General features: G+C 43.7%; 1 protein-coding gene across 8 annotated transcripts in view; it reads right to left on the bottom strand.

The window, feature by feature from the left end:
- SPATA5 (spermatogenesis associated 5) overlaps positions 1 to 18,106 on the bottom strand; it is a 266,668-nt gene that overhangs the window by 241,659 nt on the left and 6,903 nt on the right. For 7 of the 8 annotated variants that reach the window (XR_008307816.1, XM_053252087.1, XM_053252088.1 and 4 more), the window contains exons 3-9: positions 17,667 to 17,824; positions 15,279 to 15,337; positions 13,719 to 14,384; positions 12,026 to 12,155; positions 11,414 to 11,470; positions 9,281 to 9,404; positions 2,345 to 2,597 (exon numbers count right to left, since the gene is read on the bottom strand). Coding sequence is in view for 7 of the 8 variants with exons in the window: in XM_053252087.1 (XP_053108062.1) it covers positions 2,345 to 2,597; positions 9,281 to 9,404; positions 11,414 to 11,470; positions 12,026 to 12,155; positions 13,719 to 14,384; positions 15,279 to 15,337; positions 17,667 to 17,824 (1,447 nt within the window). In the remaining variant the exon portion in view is untranslated. The remainder of the gene's footprint in view (positions 1 to 2,344; positions 2,598 to 9,280; positions 9,405 to 11,413; positions 11,471 to 12,025; positions 12,156 to 13,718; positions 14,385 to 15,278; positions 15,338 to 17,666; positions 17,825 to 18,106) is intronic. The other variant, XM_053252084.1, reaches the window with a different exon arrangement.

The following is an 18,106-nucleotide window of genomic DNA, read 5'->3' as shown; positions in this document are numbered from 1 at the left end:
TGGGAGCACACACAAGAGCATAGGAAGCTTGGCCATGTGCTTTCCTCCAGCTGCTTCCCCGCTCGCCAGGCTTCATAATCACATGTGTAAAGCACACGCACACCCCAAGCTACACCCGATGACACACATCAGATGCAAGGGGGCAGGGCCAATGCCAAGGACGGGCCTGTCAGCCTTGGCAGATCTTCCCCAGTCAGCAGCAGTGTTCCCTCTAACAAGGATTCCCAGATTATGTTGACTACAACTCCCAGAACCCCCAAGCAAAAGCTGTTGCAGCTGGGGATTCTGGGGGTTGTAGTCCACAACATCTGGGAATCCCTGTTAGAGGGATACTGGTCAGCAGTTAGTGGAGTCGCTGACTGGGAAGTCCTTTCCCTGGAAAAAAAGTGGTGGCGTGGGGGGGGCATTCTCTGCCTTCTCAAGAACCACTGACTGGGGAAACTCTGTTGAGGCTGACGAGCCCTATCCTCAGCATTGGCCCTCCCCCCATGTCTGATGTCAGATGCAGGAGGCGGGACCACTGCCTGGGAGAGGATCCATTTGGACTTCCTCCCATCCCTCCCGTCAGCATTTCATTGAAACGCTGGCAGGCGGGCTGGCTAGGCTTTTCCCCACAGCCCAGCCAGAGTTTCAGTGAAACACTGGCACAGGGGTGGGGAACCTTGGCACTCCAGCTGTTTTTGGACTACAACTCCCATAATCCCCAGCCACAGAGGCCAATAGCTAGGGATTATGGGAATTGTAGGCCAACATCTGCAGGAGTGCCAAGGTTCCCCATCCCTGGGCTAGGGAGAAGAGGGGTGTGCCTCACGCTCCCAGATTCATTCACCAGCTGGGTGCAGTAGGGGCACACCCTGGCCAAGAGGGTGCCTTGACGGCCTCCCAGACCCTGGCAGCTGGGGAACCATCGTGCTCCCTTGCTCCAGGGTCCCTACGCCCCTGAGCACACACTTCCTTATTGTGTGGTGGCCAGGCAAATGGAGTACCATCCGAACCAGCCTCAAAAACAACATAGCTTTACAAATATGCCACTGTCAGAAATTGAATATTTTCTTTTATAATCAAACTGGTGTGTGTGGGCAAGTGTGAGTGTGAGAGAAAACACCACAATCTTATGTCTACTCTCAATTAAGCCCCACTGAGTTTTATAACACTTACTTGATATAAATCCCAACAGGACTGCTGCCTTAGCTACTTTTCTATTCATTCTTCTAAAGCAAGGGTTCCCTACTTTGAGATGCCAGATGTTGCTGGACTACAACTTCCATCATCCCTAGCCACAATTGCTGTAGCAGCTTCCTGCACTGAGCAAAAGCATACCTTCTTTTTCAGCTTTCCAGATTAAAACTGCATTTCCCACAAAGACTGAGTTTTGCTAGTGATTTGTCACAAGATACAGATTTTTATTTTTTGCATCAGAATTGGTTGTTTCAAACTATCAAACTGGGTTGCAAAACTTTACAGACATATTGTGAGCATATGCCAAGAACTATACTGCAAGAGGCAACCTATGGAGGCTCCATACTGCAGCATGGTGTAGTGGTTAGAGTGCTGGACTAGGACCGGGGAGACCCGAGTTCAAATCCCCATTCAGCCATGAAACTAGCTGGGTGACTCTGGGCCAGTCACTTCGCTCTCAGCCTAACCTACTTCACAGGGTTGTTGTGAAAGAGAAACTCAAGTATGTAGTACACCGCTCTGGGCTCCTTGGAGGAAGAACGGGATATAAATGTAAAAATAATAATTGATAATAAAATTCAGCCATCCCAGGTCCTTGGGAAGCACTCGATGTCTGGTTAAACAAACCAGTCAATAACACTTGACTGACTGTGTAAATAATATAATATAATATAATATAATATAATATAATATAATATAATATAATATAATATAATATAAAGCTGCTTGGGACTGGCTGACTGAACTCACTCACTCACATGAAACTCCCAGACCAAACCACTAAGGATAGAAAAATGGCATTTTCACAGGTAGGTTCCAATCCTTGCCCAGACTACCACCACCACCACCCCCCCCCCCAAAATGGAACACCTCATAAAAATCCACTGAGAGCCCAGAAAATGTGGGGAAACACTTCTATTGAAAGAGCATGCGTTAGGGTTAGGGTGAAAGTTAGCATATGCATGAGAGTTGGGAATAGGGTTGGGGTTTGAACAAACTTTGGCAGTTTTCTCAGGTACTTCTACAAAAAGAAAGTTCAGACTTTGTGATACAAGACACATGCTTGCAACTGCAAGCCATTTTACTAGTATAATATAAACTTATTCAGAGTAACTCAACTCAGTGCAGGCTCATGGATCCCAAATGTGAAATGTACTTGACTTACCGGCTTCATTGCACAATGCCGCTATATCTGCTCCTACGTATCCGTGAGCACTGTCAGCCAACTGAATCAACTCGGTTGCTGTCAACGAATGAGGGACTCTCTTAAGAAGCTTACTGAGAATTTCTAGCCGGTCTTGAGCATTGGGAACACCAATTTCTATCTCCTTATCAAAGCGGCCAGGTCGGCGTAAGGCTGGGTCTAGTGCATGGGGATGATTTGTGGCTCCAAGTACCAAGAGCTGTCCATTATCCTCCTACATGACCGACACAAAACAGGTTTACCATAAATTGAAGAGATTAGTAACAGTGAAGCAACATAAAATAAAATATAAGGCATTGTATTTGAGTACGGGAGACCTACAGTTATATCCCTAATTTGTCATGATGCTCATTAGCATTGGGCAAATCTCTTGGACGAAGGCTCCGGTTCAATGCACACCTTCCTGGAGTAAACCCAATTGAGCCAGTGACTCAATGTGACTTTGTAACAGATGAAAGCCTTTGTCTCAGAGCTAGCTCACGTGAGGGAAAGGAAATGCTGAGTCATGCCTGCTGAGCTGCTAGGTTAAGGGTGTGCATGGAACTGATTCCATGCACAACCCGGGAGGTGGGAGGGGTCTCTTTAAGGTGCAGGGAGAGTGTTCTTACCTCCACCGCCACACATCCCCCTCCGGTGCCGAGTTAAAAATAGTTGGAGTGGGGCAGCTGTATTCCCTCTTGCTGTCCCGGTCAGCGTAATACTGGAAGTGGCGTGTGCATGCAAGCCGTGTGCAGCGTGCACATACCATTTCTGGTATTATGCTGACTGGGGCGGCAAGAGGGAACACAGCCACCCCACGCCAGTGATTTTTAACATAGTGCCGGAGGGGGAAGCATGGCAGGGAAGATAAGAACACCCTCCCTGTGCCTTAAAGAGACCCCCGCCCCCGCGTTTGAACCAGTTCGAATGTAGGGGTTCAGAACCTGTTTGGCAGTCTGTGTATAGACTGCCGAAGAGGTTTGTGCGCATACCTAGCCTGGGTGGGCTTCTCATAAAACCTTTCTATAATTCTGGTAGATTTAAAGTGCTGCCACCAAGCATCCTAAAGCTTGCAGAGAGCCGGACCAGTGGATTGGGAGATTTAATACAAAGTCCACCTGTAACTGGGTATTGGGCAAATAAATTTTAAAAACCCCTTCCATGTGTAGGCCTACACAGGATGAGAAAATTGATAGCTGCCGAGTGCTTGAGGACACTTTTGCACCAGTGAAATCCCCTTTCCACCCTCCCTTTTTCTTGAGTTAAAAACCAATTCTGATAGGATTGTAAAAAAGAACAGAACAAAAAAACAGTTTTATTCAATTATTACAGACTGTTTCTGTCTGAGGCTTTTCGGTTTTAAATACACTCAAAAACACGTAGTAGGTTGTCTTAGGCTGCAGTTTCAGGTTGCATGTAGGCATGCTTTAAAGTTGACAGAGTATTTTGCAACGCCCTAGGTGGATTGAGTGTAAGCTAGTGTATGTTATTTTAATTATGCTGCAGGTAAACAATAATAGAACAGTATCAGGAATATGCAAAACACATCACACAAGAAATATAAGTTTCTAATGCAAAACCTAACAAACTGTTCCCTATGCCGAACCCCCTTTTCCCAACACCTGATGAGAATCAAGCTTCCTGCAATCCTGTCTCTCAAGGATCTGCAGTTATTTCCATGAGAGAAACCTCCATGCTGGCCTTGACCAAGAGGGAGCAAAAACTCCATGCCCCTCACTAAGCCTTTCCACACACGCTTCTCCAGCACAAACCACCCTTCTTGTTCCCAGAATTCCCAGCAACCACTCTCTTGGTCCCACCCACCTAGTGTACTGATTGGTGGCCCTGGAGTTCACCAGTCTTTCAGTCAAGACAAGGACTCACTCCCTGTTAACTCTTGAGAGGGAGGGGAGGCTGATCACTACAGACTTACTTCTGAGTCAACATGTAAACGATTTGGCTGCCACTTTATAAGGCAGGTTCAAGGTTTAAAGAAGCAACTATGAGGTGCTTTGTACACTGAAGCGTGCTAAAAGGGGGCATTGGTTACTCACCATGAAGGCTTCTTCTTGCTGCTGGGATTTGAGGACATCTCATGTGGGTTATCCTTCCCATGTGCACTAGATGTCACAACTATGCAAAGTTGCAATGCTTGAAGAGCCTGAGAAGGAGGCTCAACCCAACACAGTTCTGAACAGCCAAGTCCAAGGTACACAGAGAGAGAGATACAGACAAGAAAAAAGGAAAGGTACACCAGTAGACCTTTCTACAGTTTGGTCCCCAAACAGAAAAGCAAAAGCAGTTTGATGAGAAAGCAGCAAAAAAAGAGGTCTTGAGACAGTTCTTTAGTACTGAAGAACTACAAGGGTTTATTTAAAGAAAAGGTTGAAACAAATGTGGAAAAGCTTGCAGATTAATTTTGGCTGTAGGTCATGGCTGAAGAGGGAGACCAAAACAACCAACCATCTCTGGAGAGACAAAATGGAGATTAACACTGGAAGAACAAAGAGGGGAGGAGTCCAACATTTTTATATATGACCCTAACACACACACACCCGTGGTCACTATGAGACACTGCAGCTGAGAGCTGATGCTGCCAGGAACCTAGCTACAACACTCAAATCCAGGAGCAAGAAGAAGCCTTCACAGTGAGTAACCAATGCTCCTTTCTCTGCTGCTGGATGAGGACATCTCACATGGGACATGCCACAGCTAAGAACATCAGAGTCTACTGGGTGGAAGAACCTGTTGAACACATCTACCAAAAGCTGCCTGTGAGGAGCAACGGAAGTTGAGCTTGTAATGTTGGGTGAATGTAGAAGGTGATGCCCAGGTGGCTGCCTTGCAGATTTCTGATAGTGGTACATTAGTCGAGAATGCAACTGTCATTGCCACAGACCTTGTAGAGTGTGCTATGATGTTGTGAGGCAGTTGTAGATTCTGTATCTCATAGGCTAGAGTGATACATGGCTTAATCCATCTGGCAATGGTAGATGCAGAAACTTTGTCCCATAGAAGAATGAAGAAATAAAGTGTCTGTGGAGCAGAAAGAAGCCATGTGGGAAAGGTACACCTTTAGACAGCAGCATACGTTGAATTTATGCCAGTCTTTTTCCAGGTCATGGACTGGCCTAGGACAAAATGATGGGAGGACTATGTCCTGAGAACAGTGAAATACAAAGGCCACTATAGACAGAAAGGAAAGGTCCAGAATCAGGTGAACAGAGCCGGAGGGTGGGGATGCAAAAATTGGGATTGGTGAGAAATGCGCGCAATTTTGAAACATGTCTGGTCAACATGATGGCCACTAGAAATGCTAGTTTAAAGGAGAGTAGGCGAAGCAGTATTGGTCTGAGTGGCCCGAATGGTGGTTGTAGTACTTTATGTAAATCCCAGGATGGAAACCTGTGCATAGTCGGTGGTGATAATGAGGCGCCCCTGAGGAAGCGTTTAAGGTTAGGGTGAGAATGTAGTCCTTCCCATGTGTGGAAAAAGGCAGAGAGGCAACCTCCCACACTGGGGGCAGTGAGTCAGGATAGCTGCCTAGGCTTGGATTGAGTAGCAAAGGTTTGGAGTGGCTGGGTATGTGGCCTATTGTTGCTGTTGTGTTGCCTATTACAGAAGGGACGTTGCATTCTAGGATCCCTGTCTCTGAAGGTGAGATGAAAGATATGAAAAGGAAGGGCCTTCGTAGCTGTCGTTTCTCGTCTCAAGGGGCTGAGGAAAGTGCCTTCCTTTTGCCTTTAGTTTCAATCAACATTTCTTTGAGGGCTTCATTGCCAAAATGTTTGGCTGCAGAATATGGTGCTGCTGCCTGGTTAGTGTGTAAGGTCGAAGCTACTTGCCAATGCTTAAGCTGTAGGTTTCTCCTTGCTACCGCCATGGAGGCTGTGGAGCAGGAGGAGAAATGGATTGTATCCAGTGTGGCATTGGCTATGAATGCCTGTGTCTTTTGTATCTTGAGGAGTGTGTTTTTGGTTTGGGGGTTTTTTTTGGCAATTAAGGTCTGTTGGAAGAGCTTGGAGGAACTTGCCTACCCAAAATAGTGATGCCTGTGCTATAATGGAAGTGGCAGTAGAAGCATGTACGGATAGTGATTACTTAAAGGCCACATCCATGTGCTTTTCATTGGGTCTGAGGTCTCCTAGTGAACTGTCTCCATCTTGAAGGAGGATGGCAATGGAGAGCAGGGCGCCACAGGAGCATCAGTAGGGGAAACCTGAAACATGTCTGAAGCCTCTTGAGTAAGGCGATAGAACTTGTTAACAAGTGGAGTCGGCTTCCTATTCGCTGCAGGTGCCTTTCATTCCTGTTTAACCGTGTCCACAAAACAGTCTAGGAAGGAAAGCAGGAGGTCATGTTGTTTTGGCATTGGGAAAACTAGGGTTTCCTGGGAAGGGGGGAGCTGGTCCTGTGAAGGTGTTTACTGGAGGCCAAGTGTGTTAATGGCTTTGGTAAATAAGTATGAAAAATCATCTGGAGGAAAAAGCCTAAAGGATTTGGAGAAGGCCTCAGAAGGTTGGACATCTGACAGTGTTCCATCTTCCCTAGAGTCCACATCCAAGTTGTGGTCTTCTGTCCCTAGGTTAGGATTGTTTGGATTCTCAGGCCCAATATTAGGATCTATGAGGTTTAGGATGGGTCCCAGATTCACTGTGTCCAGATCAGGCCCTTTGGGGTGGGGAGCCATACCCACCCCAATGGATGGGGAAGCTGGAAGTTGGAGATGGAAAAGGAGTTAGAAGGGGCACCCTGAGTCTGGAGATGGAAAAGGAGTTGGAAGGGGCACCCTGAAGCTCTCTGGGCTTCCTTTGATTCTTGAAGCTTTTTGTCTTTTTATTTTTAGAAACTTCCTTGTGCTTTTTTTGTTTTGTTTTGTTTTGGAGGAGTGTATGAGGAAGAAGATGAAGAGTAAGAGTCCTTGTCCCTCTTCCTGGAGCCCTTTGCATGCTTGTGCTGCTGTAGCAACTTCTTCATGAAACCAGGCCCTTTAGGATTGTTGTTGGGTGGTGGCAGTGAGGTCAGAGCACTCCCTCTGGAGAGCCTCTGTTTCTGGTCCAGACAAGGGTTAGGAGATTCCAGTGGTGGATCCATAGGGAGCGAGGTTGCTTCAGGAGGCACTGCCAGAGGAGGTGAAGCTACTCAGCACAGCCATGTGGGCAGCCGTGTTGGGGCGGGACAAGTCCTTGCACCCCCTTGGAAATGCTGAAAGGCCATGGCAGGGGCCTAGAGAGGCCCATCAGCATTCTTGGGTCTGCGGAGACTGGTGAGGTGGACTGTACTTGGGCCCAGAACAGTGGTCAGCTGGTCCTGGTGAGCCTTCCAAAGGGTCAGCGCCACTTCCTCCAGTAAAAAATACCAACAAGAACTAGATGGTCGGCGGCGTGCTTGTGGCTGTGGAGTGAGTCGACACAGCTTGCTGGTGTAGTCTCCTTGGAGGAGGAAAGGAGGTGGTCTTCTTCCTCTTTGGAAGGAAACCGTTTCGGATTCTGCCTGGAATCTGGGCCACAGAGGGCCAAAGGACAGAAAATAAGAAGAGATATTAGGCTTTTTTAAAAAAGAGAGAGAGAGAGAAGGAAATGAGGAGATAAAGTGGAGAAAAGGGTACAAGAATCTGAGTAGGAGTAAATTAAAGAAAGAAAAGAAGGCTTGGCTAAGAGGAGAAGGCTGCCTCTGACGCAGGACTATAAGAACTGGGTGGGGTTTCTCTTCCAGGCTTTTAAGGCGTTGCATAATTTGCACAGTCCTGCCTTCTGGAGCACGTGGGAAGGATAACCTAAGTGAGAAGTCCTTATCCAGCCGCAAAGGTTAAATAGATAGACAGACAGAGAGACAGACAGATAGAAAAAGCCAGCCAATACAGAACTGCTGCAGTTACCCCACGTCTCTTTCCAGGAGTTATCTAATCTTAATTGTGCCAAGGCAGGCATACAGGAATCAGGGATGCCAACAAAATCCAGAACAAACTAGACTTCAGATCTGGATATGGGCTTCCACCCTGATATAAACCAAAGTAGCAAGACCAGGATCAGGCTTCACTATATGTGCAGAGGCCTCTGGTATTGTCAGGTAACACAATGTGGGCCAATCGCGACATCTGCATGAATCATTAGAAGCCTTCACACACGCATGCTGGGATCTAGCAGCCATTCCAGCTTCTGTTTCGCATCATGGAATAGCTATTCCAGAATTCAGTGCAGAAAGTCTGTGGAATCTAGGTCAGAATCCAGCATACCCTCAAAACATGTTTGGAATTCAAAACTGCAAAGTTAAACCAGTGATGCAGCATACCATCATGCCATAACATATTTCAGGCCTTAAGTACTCTTTAGGGGTAGCTGTTGTAGCTATTGGCAACAAAAGAATAAGACAAGACTCTTCTGGCACCTCAGAGTAACACATTTATTGGAGAATAAGATTTCATGGACTACAATCTGCTACATCAGATGCAGCTAATGAAGTAGTCCATAGACCACAAAAGCTTATGCTACCGTATATTTGGTAGTTTTTAAGGTTCCAGAAGAGTCTCTGCTATTTCTTTACAAAACATGATCATGGTGGAACAAGATGGCAGCTCTAAATGTGCCACTGGAATATCACATTTGTTTTCGTAATATGCTTCCAGTGTATGAAGAGAAGGCTTCAGCCAACATTAGGTCTATTCTCACTGTTTATCTTTTATAAAAGGACGTGGCTTGCAATTACAGACGAAAACACATAAGAAAAATAAATATAAGCTTTATAAGCCTAGACCAGTGGAAAGATCAGGTTTAGTACTGCAATGTGGAAATTTACAGTCCTGCTTTCAAAGAGCTCTGCTATTTCAAGCACATAAAGTAGTTTCCACAGGAAGGCAACTTATGATGGAAACATTCGTTCCAGGCTCCCACCCACTACATCCAAACGTTCTTTACCTACCGATCCAATGCCATCCATCAATGTTAAGAGTGAGGCGACAATTCGTTTCTCAACTTCATTCTGTGCCCCTTCTCTCTTTGGACAGAGTGCATCAATCTCATCAATAAATATTAAGGATGGTTGTCTGAAAGAATTGAACAACATGTTTTTCAGCTGTACAGAGTCAGATTACTACATATAAACACTCATATCTCAATTATTCCTTCACTTACATGGGCATTTAAGTAATACTGCTACTTCCCTGTGGGCTGGAATACTGAAATTTGGTACACTTGTTGCCAAAAGCTCCCATTTGTAAAAGCTTTGTCCTATGGATATCCCAAAATAGTCAAGTTACCTCCTGACCATCTAGAAATTTGAAATCTGGTTTATAGATAGCCCAAGACATACAAACTACCAAGCAAGTCCAAAAATTTGTCATTTTTAAATCTATCCGTCGATATGTGGGTCTCCTCCTGGTTGAGGTCAAGATTCCACCAGAGAGCCAAGCCACAATAGGATGGAACATCGAGCTTTTCACACACCAATCAGGATATTTTTTGTGGGGAGAGGGAATTCCAGTAGCAGCTGGGCTAATGTATTGATGCAGGTAGAATGCAAGCTTCATTGCATATTCATAATACAAACAAACTACTATGTTCAAGAGGAGAAAGACAATTTTCTTTATTCAGCTATTTATAAATTGAGCAGACTGGGTATGTGAAAAAATCTCATTATAAAATGCATACCATAATTTCATGGCTATTGTGTTTAGAGCAGCATACTAGGGACAGATTAGGCGTCAGTTCCTCCTGCCATTTTCTTATTTGAAATGATGTATCAGCCAATATTAGAGATCTGCAAAGAATCCTATTGTGTTGGTTTTAGAACACCCCTAGCTTTCCACCATCACATGCATGGCACACCCATTTGTTCAGTCTTTTCAGGTATACAGTGGCAGGGTGGCCAGATATATCTGAATCAACCAAGTCACAAGAAAGGCTTCTTCATAGATCTCCACTGTACAATGTGATAAAAGTCATACTATAGCGCACATGTACTTTCATCTACACTTAGGCCTCCAAAACTGCAGTCCTAAACATAGTTACATGGATGCAAGGCCCATTGAACTGTTGGGTTAATTCTGAACAAACATGTATAGGATCAGTGTACAAAGCTATTCTATTCACCATCACCTTTGTATTTCTAAACTCATTTGTAGTTTAAAAGCGAAGCTGGAATCTCTCTTAAACTTGCAAGAGCACCAGTTTGAAATTCCCAAAAACTCTTTATAACTCTAAGACAAAAGCCTAAAAAGGTTAATAATGCAAATAAACAGTGTGATTTTTAACAAAGTCCGATTGGAGCAGAGCAAGAGTTTCCAATGGTGGCCAAAAGGGTGCCGCCTGGATGCTCAGAAACACAGCATGAAGACAACAATACTCCCACATGGTTTGCCCCACCCCCAGAATAATAATATTCAGAGGTATACTGCCTCTGAACAAAGAAGCTCAGTAGTTATCATGACTGATAGCTATTGTCAGATCTATCATCCATGAATGTGTCTAAGTTTTTTAAAATAAGAATTCGCTAATGATAATCACCCTATCTTGTGGCAGTAAATTCAGTATATTAATTATGCATTATGTTAAGTACTTGCTGCTATCTATCCTGAACATCAATTTCATTGAGCTCTCTCTAGCTCTAGTTTTATTAGTTTCCCCCTCTCTCCATACTACTCATAAGTCTTATAAATCTCTATAAGCATATGGAGGCTGTGATAGGGACTCCAAGGCTTGGGAGCAAGAACCAAGCAAGAGCTTGGAAGCAAGAGCCAGCGTGGTGTAGTGGTTAGAGTGCTGGACTAGGACTAGGGAGACCTGAGTTCAAATCCCCATTCAGCCATGATACTAGCTGGGTGACTCAGGGCCAGTCACTTCTCTCTCAGCCTAACCTACTTCACAGGGTTGTTGTGAAAGAGAAACTCAAGTATGTAGTACACCGCTCTGGGCTCCTTGGAGGAAGAGCGGGATATACATGTAATAATAATAATAATAATAATACTAACAACAACCTCATGGCCTGGGACAGAGACTCAGCCAACTGAACCACTGGGACCTAAAGTCTAAACTTATCTGAAAAGCACAAGCATACCGCAGAGAGGCTTCTGCAAATATATGTCGTAACCTGGCTTCGCTCTCTCCATAAAACCTGCAATGAAATTAAGGACTGTTCAGCAACACACTTCTGGCAATGTACAAGGCAACTGGCATTTTATTTATGTGATTCTCCACAGATACAGATACAAACTCCTCCATTAGTGTATATACTTTTCCATACGACTCATGAAAAATTTACACTTATATGAAAAGTGTATACACTAATTCACTTTTTCATATATTCCTTCACTTCTATTTACTGTAAAGGTAAAGCGTGCAATTGAGTCGGTGTCGACTCCTGGAGACCACAGAGCCCTGTGGCTGTCTTTGGTAGAATACAGGAGTGGTTTACCATTGCCATCTCCCGCGCAATATGAGATGATGCCTTTCAGCATCTTTTCCTATATCGCTGCTACCTAATAGTCTGGGAAACATACCAGCGGGGATTCGAACCGGCAACCGCTGGCTTGCTAATAAAGTCATTTCCCCACTGCATCATTAATGGCCTATTCTCAGGGAGAATCAAAAGACACATTCTGCAGCTTGAAAGCAGCAGCCCCCGCCGTCACCACCACTCCCCACAGTTTCAGTTTGCTCACAGACTTACTTGCTTATTATTTCAGGACCATTGATTGTGGAAATATGAGCTCCAACCTCATTTGCAACCGCTCTTGCAATCAGGGTTTTCCCTGTACCTGGAGGGCCGTAGAGTAGCACCCCCCTAGGAGGTGGGATTCCTTTAAAGAGTCAGAGAGGAGAAAGGAAGAGTTCATATTGACAACTGCATTATGTACCAAGGAAAAACCACTGCATAGATCAATGAGTTTTTTGTTTTAAATAAAAATAGAACTACCTATGGAATGAGAATTCAAAATTAACTCTGATAAAGAGTCAGGCATTTTATGTGGAGATAGAATTGTCTTTTAATCTTTTTTGTTAAAAGGCCCCCATTAAATGTGTAACATTCCTAAAGAATAGGTCAAACATTTTTTTGTTAATGAATTAATATATATATATATATACTACTGACAATTCACATAAACAGAGCACAGTTTGTTTCAATTATAAATGCAGCTTGAAATCCTAAGATCATGCATTCCCTCCCCATTTACCTCCTGAGCTCCAGTAAGGAGCTCTGATGGATATTTGTTTAAATCAGAGCTCTTACCCTTTGTTTCAGGACCCCCAGGGTCCATGGGGTAGGTCCAGGTGGGAAATTATTTCTGCACTAAATTTAATTTGCTTCCTGGAAAGCCAGAATAAAGTTCTTGAAAATAGTTATCCTTAGTACTTATTTTGTTCTAATTTTTATTGGAGCTTTATGAAGTTATATAAATGGGAGAGGGGGGTCCATAGATAATACTTGAGGATGTAGGGGGCTGTAGGTGCAAACATGTTAAGAACCTCTATTTTAAACCATAGTTTTACAGCTTACCCAAAGCTGGGACTAGCAGTTTAAACTATGGACCACAAACTAGGATATAAAACCAAAATTAAATCTTAGTTTCACATCCTGGTTTCTGAACCAGAGATCAACTACCACACCTGGCTTCAGACAAGTCGGGATGTTGACAGCACGTGAGCTGAAGAGGTCAGGGCGGGAGAAAGCACATGAGCCCAGGCAGCTTCAAGCTGTGTACATAACTGAACAAACCATCATTTGTTCAGTCATCTAAACATCTGCACCTTAAAAAAAAATCTTACTTGAAATTTACAAAGCAGCTCCGACTAAACTTGAATTAACCTTTTATCAGTATTTTAAAATATATTTTTTATTTGATCAACTGTGATGTCTCAAACATAATAACCACTCAGGTTAGAACTCTACATTTCAAGTATTACAAGCTTTCAAGCACAATCCAGACATAGTGAAACACTGAAAAGTCCCACCAATTTCAGTGAGAGAACCAAATGTATTTTTTTGTAAATTACTTAAATTATAAATACTAGTATATTTATAAATTATAAATACTTCAAAGTACATACTTAACTTTGTCTGAATCATACTGCCCTCAGATTTATGAAAGTTTAAAAAATTAGGACAGGGGATGAATGATTCCAAACAAAAGAGATTAATAACCTGTACCTCATGTCCAACAGTCCCTGTTAGTGTACAATATTGCACCACACAGAATGTATGAGATTATTATAGATTGCTAATATTTTTTAAAATTGAAGAGAAAGCTGGAGCATGAGAAAGATATTTCCTTTAAAATATATTCATTAGTCTATTTAAAAAAACAGAAAATTACATTGGCATCCACACTGCTAAACCAAGTGCCATATCACAGACATCCTACCATAACTTCTAAACAGGTCAGGCTGCTTCAGAGGAAGTTCAATCATTTCTCTTATGGTTTTTAGCTGGTTACTGAGTCCACCTATTGAATCATAAGTAACCTTTGGTTCACGATTGCATTCTTCTGATACTTTAGTCCGGGTTTCGATGAAACTGATCCTAGTTCTTGAGGCAATGAAATAAAACACATCAGTGTTCAGCTGAGTTCCTGCATTCCCAGCTGGCAGCAATCCTTCACCTCCAATGCATTTCTCACTGTCTTTTAATTTGGTTGGTTCAAAATGAGGAATGGAGGCTGTGACAACTTCACTGAATAACGGAGTCTCTGTTGAGTCAGGGAGTCTTTGCTGAGCCAGTTCATCACACACCACAGCACCTTCGGAAGTATTAATGGAGACGTTGTGATCCATCTGCTTAGATGGGGTGCTGGTAAATGCTCCTTCTGGATTGTCTTCTTCTATGACCAGTTTGTCAAGTTGCACAGATAAGTCTAAATCAAAATCCAGCTCTTCCTCCAGTGACAATTCCTGTGCCTGCTTAAGGATTAAGCCATCTTGCATTTTTAGCAGAACCCCATCTGTCCCCTTCACTTTTGTTACCAGCAGGTTGCAGGATCTGCCATAGAAAGTGATTTGCAAGAAGTTGCCTGGTAAAACAACCTTTTCATCTACAACAAAGAATAAGAAACACAAGACATTTTAAAATCCCCAGAATCCAGGCGTTCATGATTTTGCTCATCCCAGTGAGAACATCATCTGTCAAGTTTGACAAGCTTCAGTTTTCTCTCCCAGCTTTGGGGCTGGAGAGGTGGGTGTGGATCGTCCTGGCACTTGAGCAGTATTCCCAATACCCTGGGAGATGGGAAGATGGTTGGAGGTTGTTTTGTCAACTGTATTACCCTTTCCTACTTTGGAGCAGAAAAGAGAGGGGAGTTCCTGGCTGCAATGCCCAACAAGGCTTTGTGTCTACTGCCCTCCCCTCTCCCCCAGGCTGAGCAGCCAATGGAGATCCCTCATCTGCCTTTTCTGCTCCAAAAGTGAAACAGGGAAGGGGTGTGTGTGTGTGTGTGTGTGTGTGTGTGTGTGTGTGTGTGTGTGTGTCTTGGCTGACTATTGCTCAGCTGACGGCAGGGGGGGACTGGCAAACACAATCTTGACTTGGTGATCAAGGCAGTCAAAAATTGTGAGTTTCTTCTGAAATGCCATGCTTACCTATGGAATCTGTCCCTTGCTAGGTGAGCACAGAAGAAAAGAAGGCAAAGTGCTGCAACTATTGCCATTCTAAATTTTAGCACAATGTGCACCACTCAAGGGGCGGGGGTAGGAATCTGTTAAGAGTACATATCATGTTTGCTACACCAAACAAATGAACGTCATACCTAAATTTCTTTTTTTCCCCAAATTCAATTTTTATTGATTTTAACAATAGTAATATTATCATTCATTACAAATACACAAAGGTGGACTTCCCGCACACATCTCTTCGTGAATCATCAACTATAAAGTTTACCCTTGCTATAATAATGATTCAAAGCATAAATTTAAACCTTTACAAGTCATACCTAAATTCCTTAGGAGACTGGCAGATAACTCTTCAGCATTGAGACAGGCATCTTTACCCCTGGAAATGTATAAAAGTTAAAGCTCTACATTAATATTCCTTAAGGAATTCATACTAGCAGGGAGATTCTATTTTCATTTCAAAAATAACCACACAGCCTGATGTAAAATACTAGAGCCGCTCTCCTGGTGAATATATATTCACCAGCTTTAAGACACACATGGAGAATTCTAATCGACAGCTTCACCTTTTACAGAACACAGAAAAACTGGTCCCAACTCAGACTGTGTCAAGATAGCAGCTTCCTGAGCTACTGATTGTGCAACTAGATTTAATGCTATGTGAGAAGGGCAGGAAGCAGCACTGTGGGGCGGGGCGGTATGGGGAGACGAAGAGAGTCACTTGGTTGTGCAGCTTTTGGACAACAGCCCTATCAAAATGCAGCAATTAAGAACATAAGAATAGCCCTACTGGATCAGGCCCAAGGCCTAACTACTCCAGCATCTGTTTCCCACAGTGGCCCACCAGATACCTCCAAGAAGCCACAGGCAAGAGGCGAGGGCATGCCCTCTCTCCTGCTGTTGCTCCTCTGAAACTGGTATTTAGAGGCATCTTGCCTCTGAAGCTGGAAGTGGCTTATAGCCCTCAAAATTAGTAGCCATTGATAGACCTGTCCTCCGTGAATTTGTCTAAGCCCTTTTAAAGCCATCCAAGCTAGGGGCCATCACCACATCCCATGGCAGAGAATTCCATAGACTAATTACACACTGTGTGAAAAAGTACTTCCTTTTGTTGGTCCTAAATTTCCTGGCCTTCAGTTTCCTGGGATGATCCCTGGTTCTTGAGTTGCGAGAGAGGGAGAAAAATTTATCTCTATTCACTCTGCCTACTCCATACATAGTTTTATATACCTCTACCATGTCTCCCCATAGTCACCTCTTTTCCAAACTAAAAACCCCCAGATGCTGTAGCACTGCCTCATAAGGAAGGTACTCCAGGCCCCTGGCCATCTTGGTTGCTTTCTACTAAACCTTTTCCAATTCTACAATGCCCTCAAGATATGGTGACCAAAACTGTACACGGTACTCCAAATTTGGCCACACCATAAATTTGTATAAGGGCATATTTGCATGTGTATTTTTAATCCCTTCCTAATGATCCCTAGCATGGAATTTACCTTTTTCACAGCTGCCATACAACGAGCTGTCCACAATGACCGCATTATCATGAGGAGATCTACACTGAAAAAATCTGATAGTTCTAAATTCTGCAACTCCCTTAACATTGCAATCCAATGCAAACTTACTTGGGGATCAGTCTCACAAAATTCAACATAGTTTATTTCTGAGAAAGCATACATAGGATTGCACGGTAAGTATGCCATTGAAATTAGGAGGAACCAACACAGCCCCCAGGTGGCAAGAGAACTGAATCAGTGAGCTCTCCATCTAAACGATCTTATTGTTTTGCATAGAACAAACAAAATCACAATCATTAGAGGGCACGCTAAACTCAGGAACAAAAACTCTGTGTGTGTGTGTGTGTGTGTGTGTGTGTGTGTGTAGAGCAACTTCACTGGTTTGAAAGTTTAGGATAAAGTTCATGCTATCCAGGAATGCAGTAGCTCATATCTAACTAAAATTTACATATTGCTACTGCTTCCTTCCCAGACATCACAATCAGTACAACCGTTCAAACACTATTGTCTGGCTCCTGCTCCTGTACTATTCTTCAACACTTACGTTTTCATCCATACCTAACACCTACTGCACATACTCATGGACCTCCTCTGGCCACACGAACCTATCCTGCCCCCGAGATCAGCTACTGAGGCCCGAATCTCTGCCCTGTTGACAGAAATCCGTTTGGCATGTAGCAGAGGAAAAGCTTCTCACGGCAGCCCCCGATCCGTGGAATTCCCTGCCTAGAGAAATCCATCTGGCTCCCCTTCTGGCTGTTTCTAGGTACCAGGTTAACACTTTGAAAAAAGGCTTTTAGTTCTACAGTCTGATAGTCTTAAAACTTTATTAAACTGCTGTTGTGTATTTTATAGTTTTATCATTTCTTTATATCTTGTTTTATCTTATCATTGTAAGCCACATCATGGTCTTCTTGAGAGCAAAAGTGGGGTAGAAATATCTAAATAAATAATTTCAGTTATCCGTTCCCTGCTGCCAGACTGATGGTCATTCTACAATTTATATCATAGGCTTAAATTTGATGAGACCAGTAAATACTGTAATTCGGTCACGTCAGCACAGAGAAATTGAAGATCTCCTTTCTGTGTCATCACAGAGTTTACAAGTCACAGGATACAGTCCCTGCTCACATTAGGTCTGAATCTTCATCATGGGGAGGTTGTGCAAACATGCCATTTTTTCCAACATACCTCAACTTTACACCTACTTCTTCTGCCTGCACTAGAGGACCAGTCACAGGCTGGACAGTAACTGCATCACCGGGTACCACTTTCAGATTTTTCTGTGTAATTCCACTTAAGCCAATTTTTCCAGCAGGAAAGCCTGCAACGGGCCAGGCAGTACCAACCTAGTAAAAATTTACACACATACAGTCAGGAATGAACAAAATCTTAAATCCCCCTTTCTAGCAGGGAGGGAGACATCATTGCTCAAGCTTGAGATGAGTCCCAATTGCTGCATCAAAGCTCAGAGGCATTTATAAAGCTTAGGAACATAGGAAGCTGCCTTTTACAGAGTCAGGCCACTGGTCCATCTAGTTCAGTACTGTCTACACAGACTGACAGCGGTTTCTCCAGGATTGCAGGCAAGAGTCTCCCCCAGCCCCATCTTGGAGATGGCAGGGAGGGAA

Source organism: Hemicordylus capensis, chromosome 5 (genome assembly GCF_027244095.1).
Source record: "Hemicordylus capensis ecotype Gifberg chromosome 5, rHemCap1.1.pri, whole genome shotgun sequence".
NCBI classification, from domain to species: domain Eukaryota; kingdom Metazoa; phylum Chordata; class Lepidosauria; order Squamata; family Cordylidae; genus Hemicordylus; species Hemicordylus capensis.
Note: the sequence above shows the minus strand (reverse complement) of the source record. Positions and strands in the feature narration are given on the sequence as shown.